This window comes from Nannobrachium achirus (genome assembly GCF_963921795.1).
Source record: "Nannobrachium achirus genome assembly, chromosome: 6".
NCBI classification, from domain to species: domain Eukaryota; kingdom Metazoa; phylum Chordata; class Actinopteri; order Myctophiformes; family Myctophidae; genus Nannobrachium; species Nannobrachium achirus.
The window spans coordinates 37,770,872-37,789,375 of record NC_137815.1 but is presented as its reverse complement, the minus strand read 5'-3'; the positions used below and the strand labels follow the sequence as shown (position 1 = coordinate 37,789,375).

The 18,504-nt window shown below is 42.8% G+C and overlaps 1 protein-coding gene across 4 annotated transcripts; it reads right to left on the bottom strand.

The window, feature by feature from the left end:
* Nucleotides 1–214: 214 nt before the first annotated feature.
* ccdc66 (coiled-coil domain containing 66) lies at nt 215–17,482 on the bottom strand. 4 transcript variants are annotated; one of them, XM_080728860.1, is made up of 21 exons: nt 17,353–17,482; nt 16,038–16,096; nt 15,587–15,609; nt 15,210–15,467; nt 13,086–13,332; nt 12,322–12,427; nt 11,593–11,675; nt 11,450–11,496; nt 11,223–11,300; nt 10,858–10,992; nt 9,753–10,033; nt 6,373–6,457; nt 5,697–5,858; nt 5,381–5,531; nt 5,106–5,201; nt 4,685–4,919; nt 4,343–4,592; nt 3,683–3,735; nt 2,973–3,178; nt 2,088–2,293; nt 215–639 (listed from the first exon to the last, which is right to left on the bottom strand). In XM_080728860.1, the coding sequence occupies exons 1-21, from the start codon at nt 17,361–17,363 to the stop codon at nt 553–555; spliced, it is 2,859 nt and encodes a 952-aa protein (XP_080584986.1). In that variant the 5' UTR covers nt 17,364–17,482; the 3' UTR covers nt 215–552. The 4 variants fall into 4 exon arrangements, with proteins under 4 accessions (XP_080584986.1, XP_080584988.1, XP_080584987.1 ...); XM_080728862.1 differs by having other exon boundaries at nt 2,973–3,163; XM_080728861.1 differs by having other exon boundaries at nt 5,106–5,198.
* Between the last annotated feature and the right edge of the window lie 1,022 nt (nt 17,483–18,504).

Below are 18,504 nucleotides of genomic sequence, written 5' to 3'. Positions count from 1 at the left end.
TTTTTATTTTTTTATTTTTATACCTTACTGTTGTTTTGTATTAAAATGTACCTGCTGAAAATGATCATGATCTCCCCTGAAGTTTCTAAACCTCTTCGACCTTCACTTCAAATAAGCAACTAACCTTCACCTGGTGTTTTATGCTGAAAAGTCAGGGACTGGAGAGATGGTTATATATTACAAAGAAACTTTATTATTCACATTCACACCAAAATTACATTCCAGGACATATTCACATTCACACCACAATTACAGAGTTTTAATCAGCAGTTGTTGCTTTGTCGTCTCAGTTTGAGCCTGACGTCATTTAAATACAAAGTGGTTTTAACATTCAAGTTGCTAGCGCACTGAAATCACATAGAAACTTACATTCACATTTAAAAAAAAGCCACAGTTCCAGTCTGCAAGTCAATAAAGTGCTGTTAGCTCATTTTAACCAACAAGGTACGCTCACTGATGCAGGTCACGTGGTTCAGTATGATCATTCTAAAGGGTACAGGTGCCATTGTCGATGTCATCCTCAAGACGTTGAAAGTTCACTTGCTGGGTGGTTTATGGGGAGGAGCTAAGATGGTTGTCATGGTGATTCAGCTGGGGGTTCAGAGATGACTCCAACTCCTGCTGCTTCTGAAGAAGACCCTAATAGACAGACAGGAAAAAGAGTCTCAACCTTGGAACCCTACGGGAGTGGTTGGCAAACCCTGCCCCTGGAATTCAAACTGCACCACAGACAGTTTGCATTGGCTGAATCACGCCTGCCTGCTTGAAAAGGTGGGCTGGTCAGACCAGCTGTGATATAATACACGTAAAATCTGTTATTACTAGGCCTATGAAGTCAAATAAAATGATGCCTTTTGGTTGCATGTATGCAATGGAAAAAACAACACAAAATGTTTAGTAAGGTGTAGGATTTGGAAAGGAGCTATTTTTTATTATCAAAACCTAGAGTGTTCATGTCACATGTAATCACGCCAGCAGAGAAGCAATGAAGACTACCGCCTCCATCAAAGTATAAACTCTTTGGGTATGGTCTTTATATTTATTAACCTATCCTATAACAGACAGAGCGTCTTTTAACAGTAACAGTTGGCAAATACAGTAGATGCAATTAAGCCATCAGAGACGCAATGGAGACTAGTCTCCATTCGTTTTATAAATTCTTTGGTTGGTATATCATAATTATTTGCCTATAACTTAAATATGCATTCTGTAAAAGGTTAGCGTTGCAGTTTGAATTCCAGGGGTGGGGTTTGCCAGCCTCCGCTGTAAAGGGGCAGGGTTTTGCCAAGCACTCCCGTAGGTTCCCAAATCACACATCACTACTGGTCAGTCCGTCTGTCTAAATGTTCATGTGCAAACAAACCGAGGGCAGGTCAGTTTATTTTTTCATACACGTCAGAAGACTTGAGACACGTTTCAACGTGCCGCAATGGGACGCTCCACCCTTTTTAATGGGGCCTACTGCCTATGAAGCACATGTGACAAGCATTTTTCAGCCATGTCTCCATCATAGGGACTAGTCTCTAAATGTCACTAAATGCCTACTATACTAGTTCTGAGTCTGACATTGTTACAAATTTACTGCCACCATAAATAAAATAAAACGTCCCTGCCAGAGAAAATGACTTTTCCTGCAAAAATAATGGAGAATCTGTTTCCGTTTCCTGTCCATACTGGAATCCCTAGCACTATCCACGGGTTTCCAACGCCCCATAGTGCATTGCGCAGACGTTGTACCGAGCTTCCGGCGCCGCAGCCGAGTGTGATTTACAAGCTCACAACGGGTTGCATCTGCGACGCGACGTGAGCTTGTATGTCTGCTGTTAAACCGGAAGTGTGGTCCAGATAATCTCCAGTAAACTCCCGCGGAAACAGGTGGATAGGCACCTCGGATCGGCGACCGATTTTGGATTATTTTTAATTAAACTAAATAAAAGATATCTCCAGAATCTCGGGCATGGAATTCAATGAATTAATAAGCCTTTATGTTCTGGACCACCATCTAATGACTTACAAAGACTTGCCAGTACCAGGGGTGTGTGTGTGTGTGTGTGTGTGCGCGTGCGTCCGTGCGTTTGTGTGTTTACCTGTCTGAGCTGAGCCAGTCCTCTGAGGATCTCCTGCTGTCTGTGTGTTTGTGCATGTGTGTATGTGTTGTGTGTTTGTGCATGTGTGTATGTGTTGTGTGTTTGTGCGTGTGTGTATGTGTTGTGGAGCAGAGGAGCTCTGCCTCTCTGAGTGCGAGGATGAGGAGCAGGGGGGAGATACGTGGGAGAGCTCATCTGGAGGGGGTCTGTGGAGAGAAGAGAATGTACCTGTTAGTAACTAAGTACATTTAAAGTACTGTACTTAAAGGGATATTCCACTTTCAAAAAAACTTTTTGTCATTGTATGGTCTAATCAGGCTTGCATGAACACCCTGAACAGTTTTAAATTTTCTTCATTCAGTATTTAGATATTTGATGTAAATGTTATCTGGCAGGGCCTCTCCCCACACACACCCATTGTAACTTCAAACTCCATTTTAACCATGATAGATTCATTAAAAACACCCATTATTCTTTCTGGTGACTCATACTACCCTCCTAATACGTGAGCAGGCCGTGTTTTTTCCATAACGTTTTTCATGTATTTTTTTATATATTTTTATTGTATTTAATTTTTTCCATTTTCCCAAAGAATTATAAAATACAAGCCTGATTGGACCATACAATGACAAAAAGTTTTTTGAAAGTGGAATATCCCTTTAAGTACAATTGAGGTATTTTCTTTATGTTTTTACTTTACTGGAGTATTTCCAATTTTCAGTACTTCCACTACATCTCCAGAGGCAAATATTGTACTTTTACTCCACTACAATTATTTGAGAACATTAGTTACTCAACACAAATTCTTTATTTTTTATCTAATGTTCCCCCCAGAATATGGATGCTGGAGTTCAATGGTTAACCTCTGTGTTTTATAGTACTAACCTGTGTGTGGGGCATGTAGTTGGTAAACTTCATCAGTTCTGATGTAGGGAACAAACTCCAGCTGGGAGGGAGGGGTGGTGGACAGGGCTGGGTGTGGACAAGAGCTGTCACTGAGTGGGCGGGGCTGAGAGGAGGAGAGTGGGCGTTTCTTCTGTCCATGTCTAATAGCAGGAACTGGAGGAGAGTGCCCCCTGCAGAGAGGTTTCCTGGTTATAAATGGTAAATGGTGCATTTAGCGCTTTATTCCAATGCGCTTGATGTTGATTGTGCATTACATTCACACACATTCATAGACAGATGGCAGAGGAAACCATGCAAGACACCCGCCAGCACATCAGGAGCAATTATAGGGGTTCAGCGTCTTGCTCAAGGACACATTGGTCGACACTAACTCTGGAGGAGCCCATGATCGAACTGGGAACCTTGCGGTTCTCCATCTGGCCACATAAAAGTGACAGTGTAGGGAGCCAGTGGATGAGAAACTTTGTCAGACAGAATCCCATTTGCGTCCTAGAGCCAAGAAGCCAAGAATCCAAGTCGAATTGTTCTAAAAGCATACTCATTCAAATATGTGTTAGTATTACTGGTTTCCATCCTACCAAGAGCCCTGGTACAGCTGGTTTTAGGAGAAAGGATATATAGCTGATAATTATATTCAATATCCTGTCCTTCTGTGACAGACAGAAATAGTGTCTTAAGTCATGTCTCACCTCTCACTGTGGATAGATGGACACACAGGCGCCTCTCTAGTTTTACTGTCCACCTGGAGACAAGAGAAACAGTCAGTAAAACAATCTAGCAAATCGGTCAACCAGTAGGACAGTCCCAATCAAAAGAAAATGTGGTAATTTTTAACATTGAGCAATAATGTTCATCAACTTCATCTGTTGCTTCTGTTCTCTGCAAGTAAGGAACCACACACAGCGATTACATTTCCTGACATATAGGGCAAACTTGGGCATAGGCTACACAGAGTTGGATATTTCATATATCCCGTTTTTTCAGATATCCACATCGAAAAATATCTAGGTCCACACGGAGCTGGATATTTCATATATCCCGGTTTTTCTGATATCCACATAGAAAGATATCTAGGTCCACACGACAAAGATATCTAGGTCTAACAAGCACACACACAGTAAAGTCTTCAGAGATATCCGGGTTCCCTGTCTACACGGATCCAGTGAATCGGATATTTTTCAATCTCTCCACTTATTTATCCGGTTTCAAAAATATCCAGCTTCGCAGCCGAAATATCCAGCTTTGTGTGGCTGCAAGCACCAAACGCATAAAAAAATGTCGAGCTTCAGAAATATCCAGCTCCGTGTAGCCATGGCCTTGATCTCAAAATCGCTTTTAAATCCACCTGCCTCTTTTGCAGAAGGGCTGGTATTACTTTGACCGTGACCCAGGTTAGAGTTAGGAGGACCCGGGTTAGAGCTAGGAGGACCCGGGTTAGAGCTAGGAGGAGGACCAGGGTTAGGATTATCAGTCCTAGACAAGCAGCTCCTCTCCTGCAGGGCCAGCAGGTCGGCCTGCCTCCTCAGCCGTGCCTCCTGTCTGCTCCTCTGGAGGGAGGGTGGGTAGCGCTCTGACGCAGGAACAAAACTCCCACTGGGTCTGCCAGGAGAGAGATGAGGGGATGAGAGATACACTGTGGAGAGGAGACGAGAATAGAGATGACGAGAGGAATGGAGACAGTGTGTGCGTACCTGTTTACGTTCCAATCTGGTCTCCTATTCACTCTTTTACTGCACTTGTCTGTTCTGGCAAAGCGCTCGTAGAGGTCTCCAGCTGTCCTTTCTCCTCTCTTTTCTCCACCTTCCCTCTCTCCTCTCTCACCTGCAGGCAGCCTGGGGTTCTCCTTGTCATTTCTCATTGCTGGACGTGGAGGAGGAGAGATAAGAGGACGAGGAGGTGTCTGGGGACACTCTGGAGGAGTCACTTCTATACACACACACACACACACACACACACACACACGCGCGCGCGCGCACACACAAAAGAGAGAGTTGTTTTTTCATTATTGCTGCTACAATGTCTGAGGAACCTCAATAGACAAGATACAGTACACAAGATAACAGGGTAACACTAATGGTGTAGGAAGGTAGTAGCAGTATTAGTAGTACTAACCAGTTTGGACAGAGATGTCTTTGAGTCGAGAGACAATAGTCTTCTCTCCCTCATCAGTCCTCTTTGCACCTGCTACCTCCTCCAGCCCATTACCTACTAACACATATAATATGCATTACACTTTGGGACGGTCCTTCATATGGGGGACAGTGATATGATTTGTTTCCAAAGCAGATGGCGTAGTTCTTGCCACTGTTCTAGCCCCTGTTCTGAATTTAGAGATGAATATAATCTCAAATAAAAGGTTAAAATAAATAAGAAATAATACTATTTACCATTGTGTCCTATAGACTCCAGCAGTCTGCCGACATCATGACCTTTCCTGTTGAGTTCTAGGATCCTCTGTTTCTGTTTCAAGTGCAGCGCCTCCTGTTGGGCACTCTGGACACTCTCATATAACAGCTGCTGCCGGACAAACTGCTTCTCCTATTAGTACAAACCAATGTGGTTAAGTGTTTATTTTGTCATTGTTTGCTCACTACTTCACTATTAAATGCAGAAAACTCTGTGTGTGTGTGTGTGTGTGTGTGTGTGTGTGTGTGTGTGTGTGTGTGTGTGTGCGTGCGCGTGCGTGCGTGCGTGTATATATACCTCCTTCTGTCTTTCTCTCAGTGTATTTAACTCATATTGCCTCTGTAGTTCTCTTCTCTCCTCCTCCACTCTCCTCTCCTCCATCCTCTCCTCCTCTCTCCTCATCTCCTCCTCCCTCTCCCTCCGTTGCCGACGCTCTTCCACCTGAGCCTCGATCGCCCTCTGATGAGGGGGGAGAGGAACGACAGACGGAAAGAAATTAAGCCGAGAAACAGAATTTCAGCTGTTCCAGCTGAACATTTTATTAGCTTCTATTGTTCTGTATTTAACATTTTACATTATGTTTTACACTCTATATTGTGTCACATATGATACCCAACATTTATTAATCCTGGCTGAGGGGTTGATAAAAGGACTGAGAGAATGATAACCTTGTGCCAACTGGTTAGTAGCCCTATGTTCCCTGGGGATTATATGGTCACAGACCAATCAGCATGGGTAAATGCCACCTCACACTAAAGTCTACCTGGCTACTTTACGCAGGCATAGAAAGGCAAACGCCTCCTCCGGCTCTGGGGCGTCTGCATCGCGAGGCATATCTCCATATCTCTACGGGCATATTTAATATGCATGACTTTACGGAATTTATCTTGGGATCATAGTGTGGTACAACTCTCAAATGAGGAGACAAAGAAACTGAACACGGTGCAAAGGAACCAAAACACACTCCTCTCACCTGTAGTTCCAGTTGTTTGATTCTCCTCCGCTCTCTCTCCTCTATCTCTGCAGGGTCAAGCAAGGCCGTCATGGTTCGCAGGTGACTGGAATGAACACACACACACACACACACACACACACACACACACACACACACACACAGTGTGTCACAGCCCATTGCGACACGTTGAGCTTGTAGATCTGCTATTTTCGCACAACAATGTCATACGATGAAGTATAACATTTATGAAAAGAAAAACATACAGTAAGATAAAATATGGAGATACGAAGTTTCAGCAGCATCATCCATGTCTTTAATATGATTCAGCTGGGGATTGAATCTCCAACCTCCGATTCCTGGGGCGGATATTCAAACCACAAAGCTACTGAGCTGGTAAAATTCTACAAATTGCCTACTGGTAAACCTACAGATTGTCTGTAGAGAAACCTACGTACTACCTACTAAACCTACCTGCTGTCCACTGGTAAACCTTCATTGTCTACTCCAGGGGTCCTCAACCTTTTCTGGCCGCGACCCCCAAAATAATCACATTTTGACTCGCGACCCCCGGTCCTTAAAGACCCCGCCCGCGCCGCATTGTGCGCTTGTAGATCGGCTGTTTTCACTACTAGGCTACTTCTTAAAGTTATGCAGAGAAAACAACACTGACACGTGATATGAATGATGACGCATTTATTTTCTTATTGTTGCATTTACAAGAGAAGAATAGAGTCCGCAACACTGGTAATACACTGGTAATAATAATTTTTAGCCACATGAATCTGTCCAGCAATAAAAGAAAAAAAAGGGGGAAACCGAAAAAATATTTCCCTGGATCTGACAGCTGCATTAATTATATGCTCGTAACGTTACAGCAAAAAAAACTGTCCAGCAAAAAAAGGGGAAACTATGCACTGGTTTCCAAAACAATATAATTTAACCATATCTGACAGCACTCAGCACTTATGACAGCTGCGCCTGTATTCATATGCTCTTAACATTAAACAGCAAAAAAAAAACGGAAACAAATACACCATATGTGAAACTATATACTGTTGGTTTTCGTTTGCATCCACACAATAAAATGTAACCAGCATATCTGACAGCACTTTTTTTATGTACAGTTTATGAATTGTTTTGGCATAGGCCTACCTTTTGAGGTTAGTGGGATGGTTGAGCTTGTTTCTTTGAACAGAGAAGTGCGAATCTAGGTTCAATATTGCTCACTGCAACACGGAGATCATCTTCAACTCTGGTGAGTCGTGATCTGTATTTATTTTTTATATATGTGAGCGCAGAAAACGTCTTTTCACACAAGTAAGTGGACGGGAAATGAATCAAAACATCCATTGCTGCTTTTGACAGTTCTGTGTAATTCGCAGCCACATATTTAGATAGCCAGAATTCCTCCAGTGTGGATGATTTGAACTTGATCTCTGATGTCCTATCAGCTGAAAGGTCCAACAGCGAGTCCTGCAGTTCTGATGACAAGTGTGCCCCCGTGGACTCGGTGAAAGGAAAGCGTATCCAATCATATCTTTCTGGGGCGTCATCTTTTGGGAAGTACTTGTGGAAACAGTCAGTCAAACCTCTCAGATGAGAGATGATATCTCCGTTTATGATGTCTCTATTTAAGTCATAATCATCCATGAAATCCTCAAGCTCTGGAAACATGTCAATATTACCCTCATCGTTTTTTTTGTTTGGCCACAAGATGTGCCACTTCAAAAGAAGCTGCCAGTGCTTTGGAAGGGATTGACACATATTCAGTTATTCTTGTCTTTAGTCCGCCCAGGCCACTCTCCTTTTCACGAAAATATTCCAATGGTTGGTTGATATCATCCTCGTGTCTCGTTTGCAAATGTCTTTTGAGTTGGAAGGGTTTCAAGCTCTCGTTAGCAAGTAACTCATTACAGAGAACACACAGTGGGTAATCGATGTTATCCTTCACATGGCACGTAAATCCATACTGCAAAAACTCTGCTATTTTGACTTGCTTTGTCAATGTAAACGTATGTTTTCTTGAATTGGTAGGCCTATAACTATAATTTACTATAATTGACAAGAAAGTGTTGAGAAAACACATTAAACACAGGTCTATGTCAGCTATACAGGAGATGTTTAGGAATGTGAGGAATTTAACAGATATGTCGTCTGCCCATACTTATGAGTGGATGCAAATGCGAGTCTTTGTTCACCGTCGGCCGACAATTAGCGACAATTAGCACCCTTAATTCGGTTTCGGTGTGCGGGCTATTAGCACCCTCAGCCTTCGTTTCGATGTGTGGGGAGGGGAGGAGCGTTTCTATATGCAAGGAAAATAGACATTTTTATAAATCTTATCCAGCCAGGCCCTGTCTGGTCAGCACTCTGCCCCGTGAGAGCCATCTCACCTCTGTGTGGAAAAGCAACACACATCCATTCCACACTCACACTGTCGATTTTCCGCTATGAAAATGTTTCTATAAAAATGTTTTCCAGGCGTTTTTCTTTTTTTTTTTTTTTACCCATTTTTTTTTTTTTTTACCAAGAATTCTGGCGACCCCCCGAAATTTTTTGGCGACCCCCCTGGGGGTCGCGACCCACAGGTTGAGAACCACTGGTCTACTCTACAGTTAAACCTATTATTTACTGTTAACTTATGAACCAAATTGGCTTCTGGTAAAGCTATTGTCTAACTGAAAATAGCTCTTTACAGTATATACCTCCTGTCTGTCTGTCTGTCTGTCTGTCTGTCTGTCTGTCTGTCTGTCTGTCTGTCTGTCTGTTTGTTTGTCCGTCTGTCCACTCATCCATCCATCTGTCCTGTAACTAAGTAGATTTACTTAAGTACTGTACTTAAGTACAATCTTTTGGTATTTGTATTGTAATTTCCGATACTTTCACTTTTACTCCACTACATCTCAGGGACAAATATTGTACTTTTACTCCATTACATTTATTTGAAAACTTTAGTTACTAGTTACTTTGCATATAAATGATTATATTGTAAAACATACATTAATCCACTTTAGCCCTTTTATACAAAATGCTATTTTCAAACATTTTTGTACTTTCACTTTTGGTACTTTAAGTACATGTTGATGACAATACTTTTGTACTTTTGCTTGAGGACATTTTGAATTCCGGACTTTTACTTGTAAGGGTACGGTCACACCAAACTACCTATGAGAGTGGATTCACGATTCCGCCAATCCATTTCAATGAGAATCGAGCGTTTTTTTTGTAGAAATCCCCTACTGGCAGGAAACCGCTCCATTCCCATTGAAATGCATTGGCGGAATGGGGAATCCACTCTCATAGGTAGTTTGGTGTGACCATACCCTAACAGAGTATTTCTATATTGCAGTATTGATACTTTTTAAACATTTGAGTACTTTTTACACCACTGCCTCTACCTTGCCCGGTTGTTATATCCAGCAGCAGCATCAACACTGGCCCGGCCAACACTCTCTGCTCCACAGCTGCTCAGGTTGTCCCAGAGCAGCGACAGACTGGTGGAGGGGACCCTGCCTCCCACCGCCGACTCCACCCGTTCTGCACCTCCACCTGGGGCTGTAGGCAGGGCGGACGAGGACAGGGTGGTTGGGGGTAAGGTGGAGACACAAGTAGGTAGAGGAACAGGAATCCTTCTGTGCAGGGAGTCAAAGTGCATGGCCCAGTGCTCGTAGTCTTCTGTCTGGAGAGACGGAACATAATGCATAAGTTTAACATGTGGTCCTGTATGTAACTCTCCTGTGTGTAATTAGTTTCCACTGAGTATCAACTCAAGAATCTTTTAGGGTAAACTTTTAGCGTAATAGATGTGTGGGCATGTAATCCAAAACATACATAAAAGAAAGAAAGAAAGAGCATTAACAAAATGGAACGCACACAATTATAAACAAACTCGCTCCATAGTCAAATCCTGTTACATTTACATGGGCGTTTCATTTACAGACTGGGGTTCATTTGGATTGCAGTTTGCATATCTGGTCTAGCGAGAGGCCATCTGGCAGTGGTAAGCAGAAGGTCACCCGTTCACCTCTGTCGTGTGCCAAAGTGTCTCAGAGCAAGACATTTACCGTATTGGACCGAATATAGAACGACATTTTATTCTATAAAACACATCCTCAAAATATGGGGTCGTCTTATAATCAGAATCGTCCTATATTCGGGCCAATACGGTAATCTCTAACAGCCCCCTCAAAAATGTTTTATAAAACCACCATGTGTAGTGTCACAACGCCTCGCACTGCGAGGCGTTGTGAGCTTGTAGATCTACTATTTTTGGCTTAAGTTCTCAGAATATGGAATCTAGGGTTCAAGTGATAATATAAAAAGGAGAAAAAAAGTTTCTATCACACAAAGATTTGAAGGACCCCCTGTAGTAACTCTGAGGACCCCCTAGGGGTCCCGGACCCCCTGTTGAAGACCCCTGGTGTAGTGTATTTCTACCATGTGTAGTGTTTCTTGTGTATTGCACAATACACAGCAAGCAATGTATCTCATTCTCTACTGTACCTGCTTGAGGAGCTCTTTCTCCTGCCTCCTCCTCAAAGTGTTCTCCTCTTTCTGTCTGTCCAACTGCTCCAGCCACCTCCTCCTCTCCTCCTCTCTCTTCCCTTCTCCTTTCACACACTCTTCTGCACATCCCTCCTACACAACACTCGAATATGTCAATGACTGTGTGTGCGTGTTTGAATATGTAATGTACTGCATGTGTGTACTGTATACGTGTGTGTGTGTGTGTGTGTGTGTGTGTGTGTGTGTGTGTGTGTGTGTGTGTGTGTGTGTGTGTGTGTGTGTGTGTGTGTGTGTGTGTGTGTGTGTGTGTGTGTGTGCAACTGTGCATGGGTGTGCGCATGGGTGTGTGCATTATGTCTTACTCTCAGCCTGAAGTTTGATTTGAAGACAGCTGGTAACTCTCTAGCAGAGCTCTGAACTGACAATGCACCATCACCGTCCTGCCGAAACACACCCATAATTAAAGAAGAAAAGGAGAAGGAGAAACGCCATTGGTTGCATTGTAAAGTGTTCATATATTTTTGAACATGTTGTGATGATAATAATAGGACCATAACATGATAATAATAAGATATCAGTAACATCATACCTGTCTCTCTGCTGATACTCTTTTCTGCTTCACAGCTACCTGCTCGTCTACAGTACAAACAAAACATTCACGGAAACGTGTTTTAGTATTTTATGTACATAGTATGTATTTATTTGTGTGTGAGTGAGCGTGCATGCGTGCACCTAGTTCTCTTCTCCACCGAGTCTTCTTGTCATTCTGAGAAACTCTGCTCTCAGTTTCTCTGTCTCCCAACCAGGTCAATACACTGTTTGACACACAAACACGCACACACACACACACACACACACACACACACACACACACACACACACACACACACACACACACACACACACACACACACACACACACACACACACACACACACACACACACACAATTATTATTTATTACACGGCTTGGTTGAATGCTTGATTCTGATTGGTCAATCGCCGAATCAAAGGCTCAGAGCATGTTGCTGCTGCATCCAACATGACAGCCATTTAAACAAACACACAATGTCATTCACAACTAAACATTCTTCTCAAGAATGTTTTTGAAAACATTTGAAGCGAGAAATAGATTATGCAGTAACCGAAAATGTATTCTATTTGATCAACACTTCCTTGGTTTCCGAGGCGACCGTGTTACGCTGGAGGACGGCCAGCGCAACACTCATGGAATATTTTCATTACCATGAGCAAGGAAAGAATTTGTTTCTTTTGGGTCAATTTATGAATGATTTTATTAAGTAGCCGTGTAATAATAAGCTGGATAATTGCTGTGTCGGTTGTTTCCTCTGTGTTTAATCATCCTGTCAAGAGTTATTTATCAGCAACAACCGGTGTGGTAGCAATGATCCCTTGCATATTGTAGCTTGTTCATGTCAATCAGAAACATTGAGTCCTCACTTGTTCTCCTTCTCCTCTGATATGCCAGTTCTACAACCAGGGCTCCTCTCTCCTTCAACTTCTCCTTCTCCAGCTGCCTCCTTCACTGTGGAGTCACACCGCTTTCCTATAGCAGCCAAACCAAACAGAATACAGAGGTGACTTTTAGCATGGCACTGAGTCAAGTGTTCTAGATCAATGGTTCTTTTCAGGCCGCGACCCCCAAAATAATCATATTTTAACTGGGGACCCCCCACCCCACCTTGACGAGCACTAAGAGTTGAGGCATTACATTTTGTATAACACGGTCCTATTGTGAAAATAGCCGATCTCCAAGCTCACAGCGCATAGATCGGCTATTTTCACAATTTCTGCCTCTCACATTTGACAAAATGTTTAATTTGTCATTTTAGAGGTATTAAAAAGTCCTTAAATTGTCACTTTATAAATGTGCAGATACCCTACAGTAATAGTACACTTAAACTTTGTTGGTTTGTTTACTGTTGAGTGAGAAAACAACATTGCACATTAAGTTAACCATCTAGGGACCCCCCAAAATAATTTGGGGACCCCCCTGGGGGTCCTGGCCCACAGGTTGAGAACCACTGTTCTAGATTGTCCTGAATCTCTTATGTTATAAATGATTTACATTTGTGGTGGTTTTCAGATTAATTTCCAAAATGTAACTAATTCATGCTTTCAGACGGAATTCATTAGCGAGCCCCCGTCATGATAACAGACAAATGCTCTGTAATGATTTTCCCCCCTCCTCCCATTCAGCTGACCCTGCCAATGTTGTTCCTCTTCTGAGTTCTGATTAGTGGAGGCCGAGTTCTGAATGGAGCTGAGAATCTGCTGCAGCTGCTGACTGGTCAGGTACACCACACCACCTCCTTTCAATCCTGCCACCCCATTGGCCAGGGAGTTCAGCCGGTGTTGATTAGGGCCCACCGTGTCCTCCTCATTGGTTGGTAGTCCTGTTTTACAATTGGTGAATCTAGAGGGCATGTTTTTGGACCTGTTTTCTGAAACCTACATACAGTACAAACACACACACACACACACACACACACACACACACACACACACACACACACACACACACACACACACACACACACACACACACACACACACACACACACACACACACACACACACACACACACACACACACACACACACACAGACAGACAGACAGACAGACAGACAGACAGACAGACAGACAGACAGACAGACAGACAGACAGACAGACAGACAGACAGACAGACAGACAGACAGACAGACAGACAGACAGACAGACAGACAGACAGACAGACAGACAGACAGACAGACAGACAGACAGACAGACAGACAGACAGACAGACAGACAGACAGACAGACAGACAGACAGACAGACAGACAGACAGACAGACAGACAGACAGACAGACAGACAGACAGACAGACAGACAGACAGACAGACAGACAGACAGACAGACAGACAGACAGACAGACAGACAGACAGACAGACAGACAGACAGACAGACAGACAGACAGACAGACAGACAGACAGACAGACAGACAGACAGACAGACAGACAGACAGACAGACAGACAGACAGACAGACAGACAGACAGACAGACAGACAGACAGACAGACAGACAGACAGACAGACAGACAGACAGACAGACAGACAGACAGACAGACAGACAGACAGACAGACAGACAGACAGACAGACAGACAGACAGACAGACAGACAGACAGACAGACAGACAGACAGACAGACAGACAGACAGACAGACAGACAGACAGACAGACAGACAGACAGACAGACAGACAGACAGACAGACAGACAGACAGACAGACAGACAGACACACACACACACACACACACACACACACACACACACACACACACACACACACACACACACACACACACACACACACACACACACACACACACACACACACACACACACACACACACACACACACACACACACACACATTTGTATCCTTGTGGAAGCAGAAGCAACGGAAGCTTGGTGACTTGCAGTATCTTAGCATGTGACAGAAGGAAGCACTACACTACACAAAAACATAGTTAACACTCTACTCCTGCCTTATGACTTCCAAACCATAACACCTCCAATATATGTGTGACATTGTATGTTTCGGTGTCTGTGTAGCTACTGTACATGGGGATGTGTGTGCTGCCCGCAGTCAGCGACAGAGCCACGCCGTCGCAAATAAACTCACCGGCAGGAATATGATGAAAATGCAAACAAAAGAAAGAAAGATTGTCACATAACGTTTCTGACTGTTAGGGCCGATTCACACTCAAATAAGCAGCCGAGTTTATTTCGGTTCAGGAGGGCTCCCTGAACCGAAATTGTTTAGGTTCGGGGAGGGTCAATTATTGATACTATCTTAACGGCTGGCGCTGAAGTCGCTTGTAAATATTTTGAGGTGCTTAAGTTGGCATGAAATATTTGTGGCCGATAAATGAGCTTTGCAGGGCGGATACATATCTGACGGCCACAAGCACTTGGAAGTTGGCTTGTGTCCCTTCCAAACGACCGCTGTTTCCTTGGCTTCACTGCTGAAAATATGAACTTGAAGCTGGGCTGAATGAATGAGAAGACAACGCTGAGCACCGAAATTAGTTCGGGAGGTCACAACACTTCGGCAGCACCGAATCGCCGAACTTACGCGGGGTGACACCCCCCGAACCACTGAATGACGTCATATTGTAGTCTGGACGGAGATCAAATCAAGTCCCCTGGTCCCCCTGTTCTGGCGTCACTACCCCAACTACATACCGGCAACCAGCAAAGCAAACCCACTGGGACATTTCATGAAATAAACATGTTTGTATTGTTTAAATCATTCTTGAAATAATACATAATCAGAATCACGTCTTACCCCGGGTGCAATTTTAGCCGCTCCCACTGCAGGGTGATTGGCTTTTGAAGTGTTGCGTGATGCCAGAGGCTTGGTTCCACTCCTTCCTGGTGCATCGTGGGTAGAGGAGGTGGAAGAGGTACCTGCTGCTGCAAGTCCTGTCTTCCTCCTGGCCTCCCTGTGTTTGCCAGTCACCTCCTCTCTCTGCAGCTCTCCGTCCAGATGGGAGGCTTGTCTGCTTCTCTGGCCAACAGGGGTCTTCCACGTGGTGGTAGACAGCTGACAAGACACACAGACACCAAAATAGATAAACAAAAACACACTGATATATGAATAGTTAGTGGCAACAGAGCAGTGCAGACAGTTTACAGCCATAATCAGACAGCTAGTCGTCCTACCTTAGCTGGCTTCTTATCAGCTCCTGCAGTAGAACATGAACGGTTAGCAGTGCCCCATTTAAATGAAAGGAATCACACTCAACAACAGTGATGATATTTATGTTATTTCAATTATTAGAATTTGTATTATTGTTATTGTTCAATGAATGTATGCGATTCATTTAGAAAATAAATAAAAAGGTAAATACTAATCACAGATTTGTTTTACCCAGCAGTCAAAAACATTACTTTTCTGAAACAAAGATATTGATTCATCTCTTGTTTAACTTTAAATAGCACATATTAAACGTTTTACATTATACATCACTAAACCAATTCAATTACAAAAACTTTTTCTACAAATCAATAATTATTGTATTCATAATTTCACCCTTAGTTCAATTATAATGTTCTGGTAACATTATATATGCCGTTAAACATTCTGTTAACAATGTTGGAAAAAGTGTCTTACCATGGTTGAGTAGAATTAGTCTGGGTTTTCCATTCTCAAGTTCAAACAGTAAACCATCTCTGTGTTCAAAAACAGAGGGGAAAGGTTAGACTTTAAACTGTGACATTAAACTGAGTCTCATATACAAAGTCTTGTTTAGTTTACTGTCTGAATGGATGCTGTGTAATGTTGTCATAAGGGTACTTTAATTGTCAGTGGTCCTGTGATAAACATTTTGTGCTTAAAGGACAACTCCGCCCTAAAAAAGAACATCTAGGCTAAATTTCCTACTTATATTGATCCCAAATTACTGTCCATGGGGTCTATTAGGAAGAAATACCCCTGTGTACCCCTGTAAAACAAATTTTACTCTTATGTACCTGTACAAAAGACGTAACAATAAAGTACAACCTTGAACCTTGAGTTGTCTTTTAATATTTCATAGTGGAACTGTTCCACAAAAACATTGGGGCGAGTGTTCCAGGCAGTTACCCTGAGTTTGCTGTCAAATCTGGGAATAAATTCCTTACCAAACAATTTCTTTACCAATGTGTTCGTAAAGGTGTCTAGTAACCTATCTAACAAAGATTGAATATTTGACAGCTAGGGTAGGTCTCATTCACTTAATCACTCAGAGTAAAAATGGTAAAAAGTGATGACTCGTCACGTCACTAGATCATCATTTCTATTTATTGTTTTTAGCCCAATGAATGTTTTCCGTGCAAAACAAATGCTTGCAATGGATTCAGAATAATTAAAAACACCTATAGACCCCTCACATGGGACTCATTTTCCCCTTATAGTAGTGTATAGTGAGTGAATGAGACCCAGAATTACCCTAGCTGTCAAAGATTCTCCTAGGGATGTTGAATTTGTTAGATATGTTACTAGACACCTTTACGAACACATTGGTGAAGAAATCGTTTGGTAAGGAATTTATTCCCAGGTTTTTATTAATATTCCCTGACTAATATGGGAGAGTTAATTTGCTTATGGTTAAGTCAACTAGCGTGGCCAAGCTCCGCGTCATAATGTGGGAAATTCTGGGAATATCTAGTTGATCTATTTTTGGACGTGTGTACGAAGTATGCTAACCTACAGAATCAGATTGAACCTCAGTTACAGATACGCAGCTGTCTTCTGCGGTATATAGGCTTATTTAAGAATTGTTTATCAATTTACTGTGTGTTTTGTACAAACTGTAGGCTAAATATTAATACCAACGCTGCCGAAACATGCTCGTTATGATTTAAAATATTCTAAAACATCTCAAAGCGGATCGATGGCCTATAGCTGGGCTATCGCTGTTTTTAAACAAACAGAAAGACAAACTTACCCAAGGTTCATATTTGTAGATAATACACATTGATGTTTGACTAAAACGTGGATTTAAACTGGCAAGCAAACGGAGCGTTATTAGAAGAAAAACATTGTATCTGTCTGTGTAATCTCTCAACCACAACACTGTTATGTCGGTTGCTGACAACGACCAATAAGGGCTTCACTGAATGGTTGAAAATCCTGCTTCATGTGACCAATCACAAAGCTTGTGTGTGTGTGTGTGTGTGTGTGTGTGTGTGTGTGTGTGTGTGTGTGTGTGTGTGTGTGTGTGTGTGTGTGTGTGTGTGTGTGTGTGTGTGTGTGTGTGTGTGTGTGTGCGCGCGCGCGCGTGTGTGTCTGCAGCCAGGTAGTCTTGCACAGTTTTGTATTATACTTTGACACTTGCTTTGGCAATTTTTCTCATGTCAATATTATTTATAGCATACATTATAATTGCTAAATTAAAAACACCTTAAATATTCTATTTATTTTAGGGAAAACTCCCATCTTAAGTTGATGATGTCATTTGTCCATGTGTGGTCCAGAGACTCCAGTCCTATGGAATGTATGGAATGTAGGCCTATGTACAATTAAAAGATTTAAAACATGATGATGCTCATATAGCTTATCTTAGGAAGTATTATATATATTATTAGCACAGGCTTACAATCATTTCAGCAGCTTCCTTGCTTTCTTGCCCACACCCAGTGTGAACTGTGGTATGGGAATATTTCATTAAGCGTCCCTGTCCTGTCGTACAGAGAGACAGATGTGAGCCAATCAGGTGCCCTGAGTCTCGGAACAAACAGACAAAGCCAGCCAGATGTAGGAGCAGTTAGCAAAAAAACCATCAACGGTACCTACTGATCAGCCTCTCATATACTTAATTTATTTAATTGCATGCTTAAAAAGTGCATTTTAACTATAATAACCCTGGAATGCACCACCCTCTGCAGTGGTCGCTCATTTTGAGAGGAGCTATGCCATATGGGATGGTGTTTTTTACTGGTGTTTCAGTCCGAGTGTGGGGAAAGGGTGCGTTCGGAAATGCGCACCGGACTGCGCGGGCGTTTATCGTGGGCTTGCCCAGGCCTTACGGCCTGGGCATAAATATAACGATTGCATTCACCACGGCTTCGTAACTCGCGCGGCGCTCCGCCGGCCGCGC

Coding starts and splice junctions, on each gene's coding strand:
- ccdc66 (XM_080728860.1), bottom strand. Junction 11,497..11,592: donor TCGGTGGAGAAGAGAACTAG/GTGCACGCATGC, acceptor TTTGTACTGTAG/ACGAGCAGGTAGCTGTGAAG. Junction 5,859..6,372: donor TCAAACAACTGGAACTACAG/GTGAGAGGAGTG, acceptor CCCCCTCATCAG/AGGGCGATCGAGGCTCAGGT.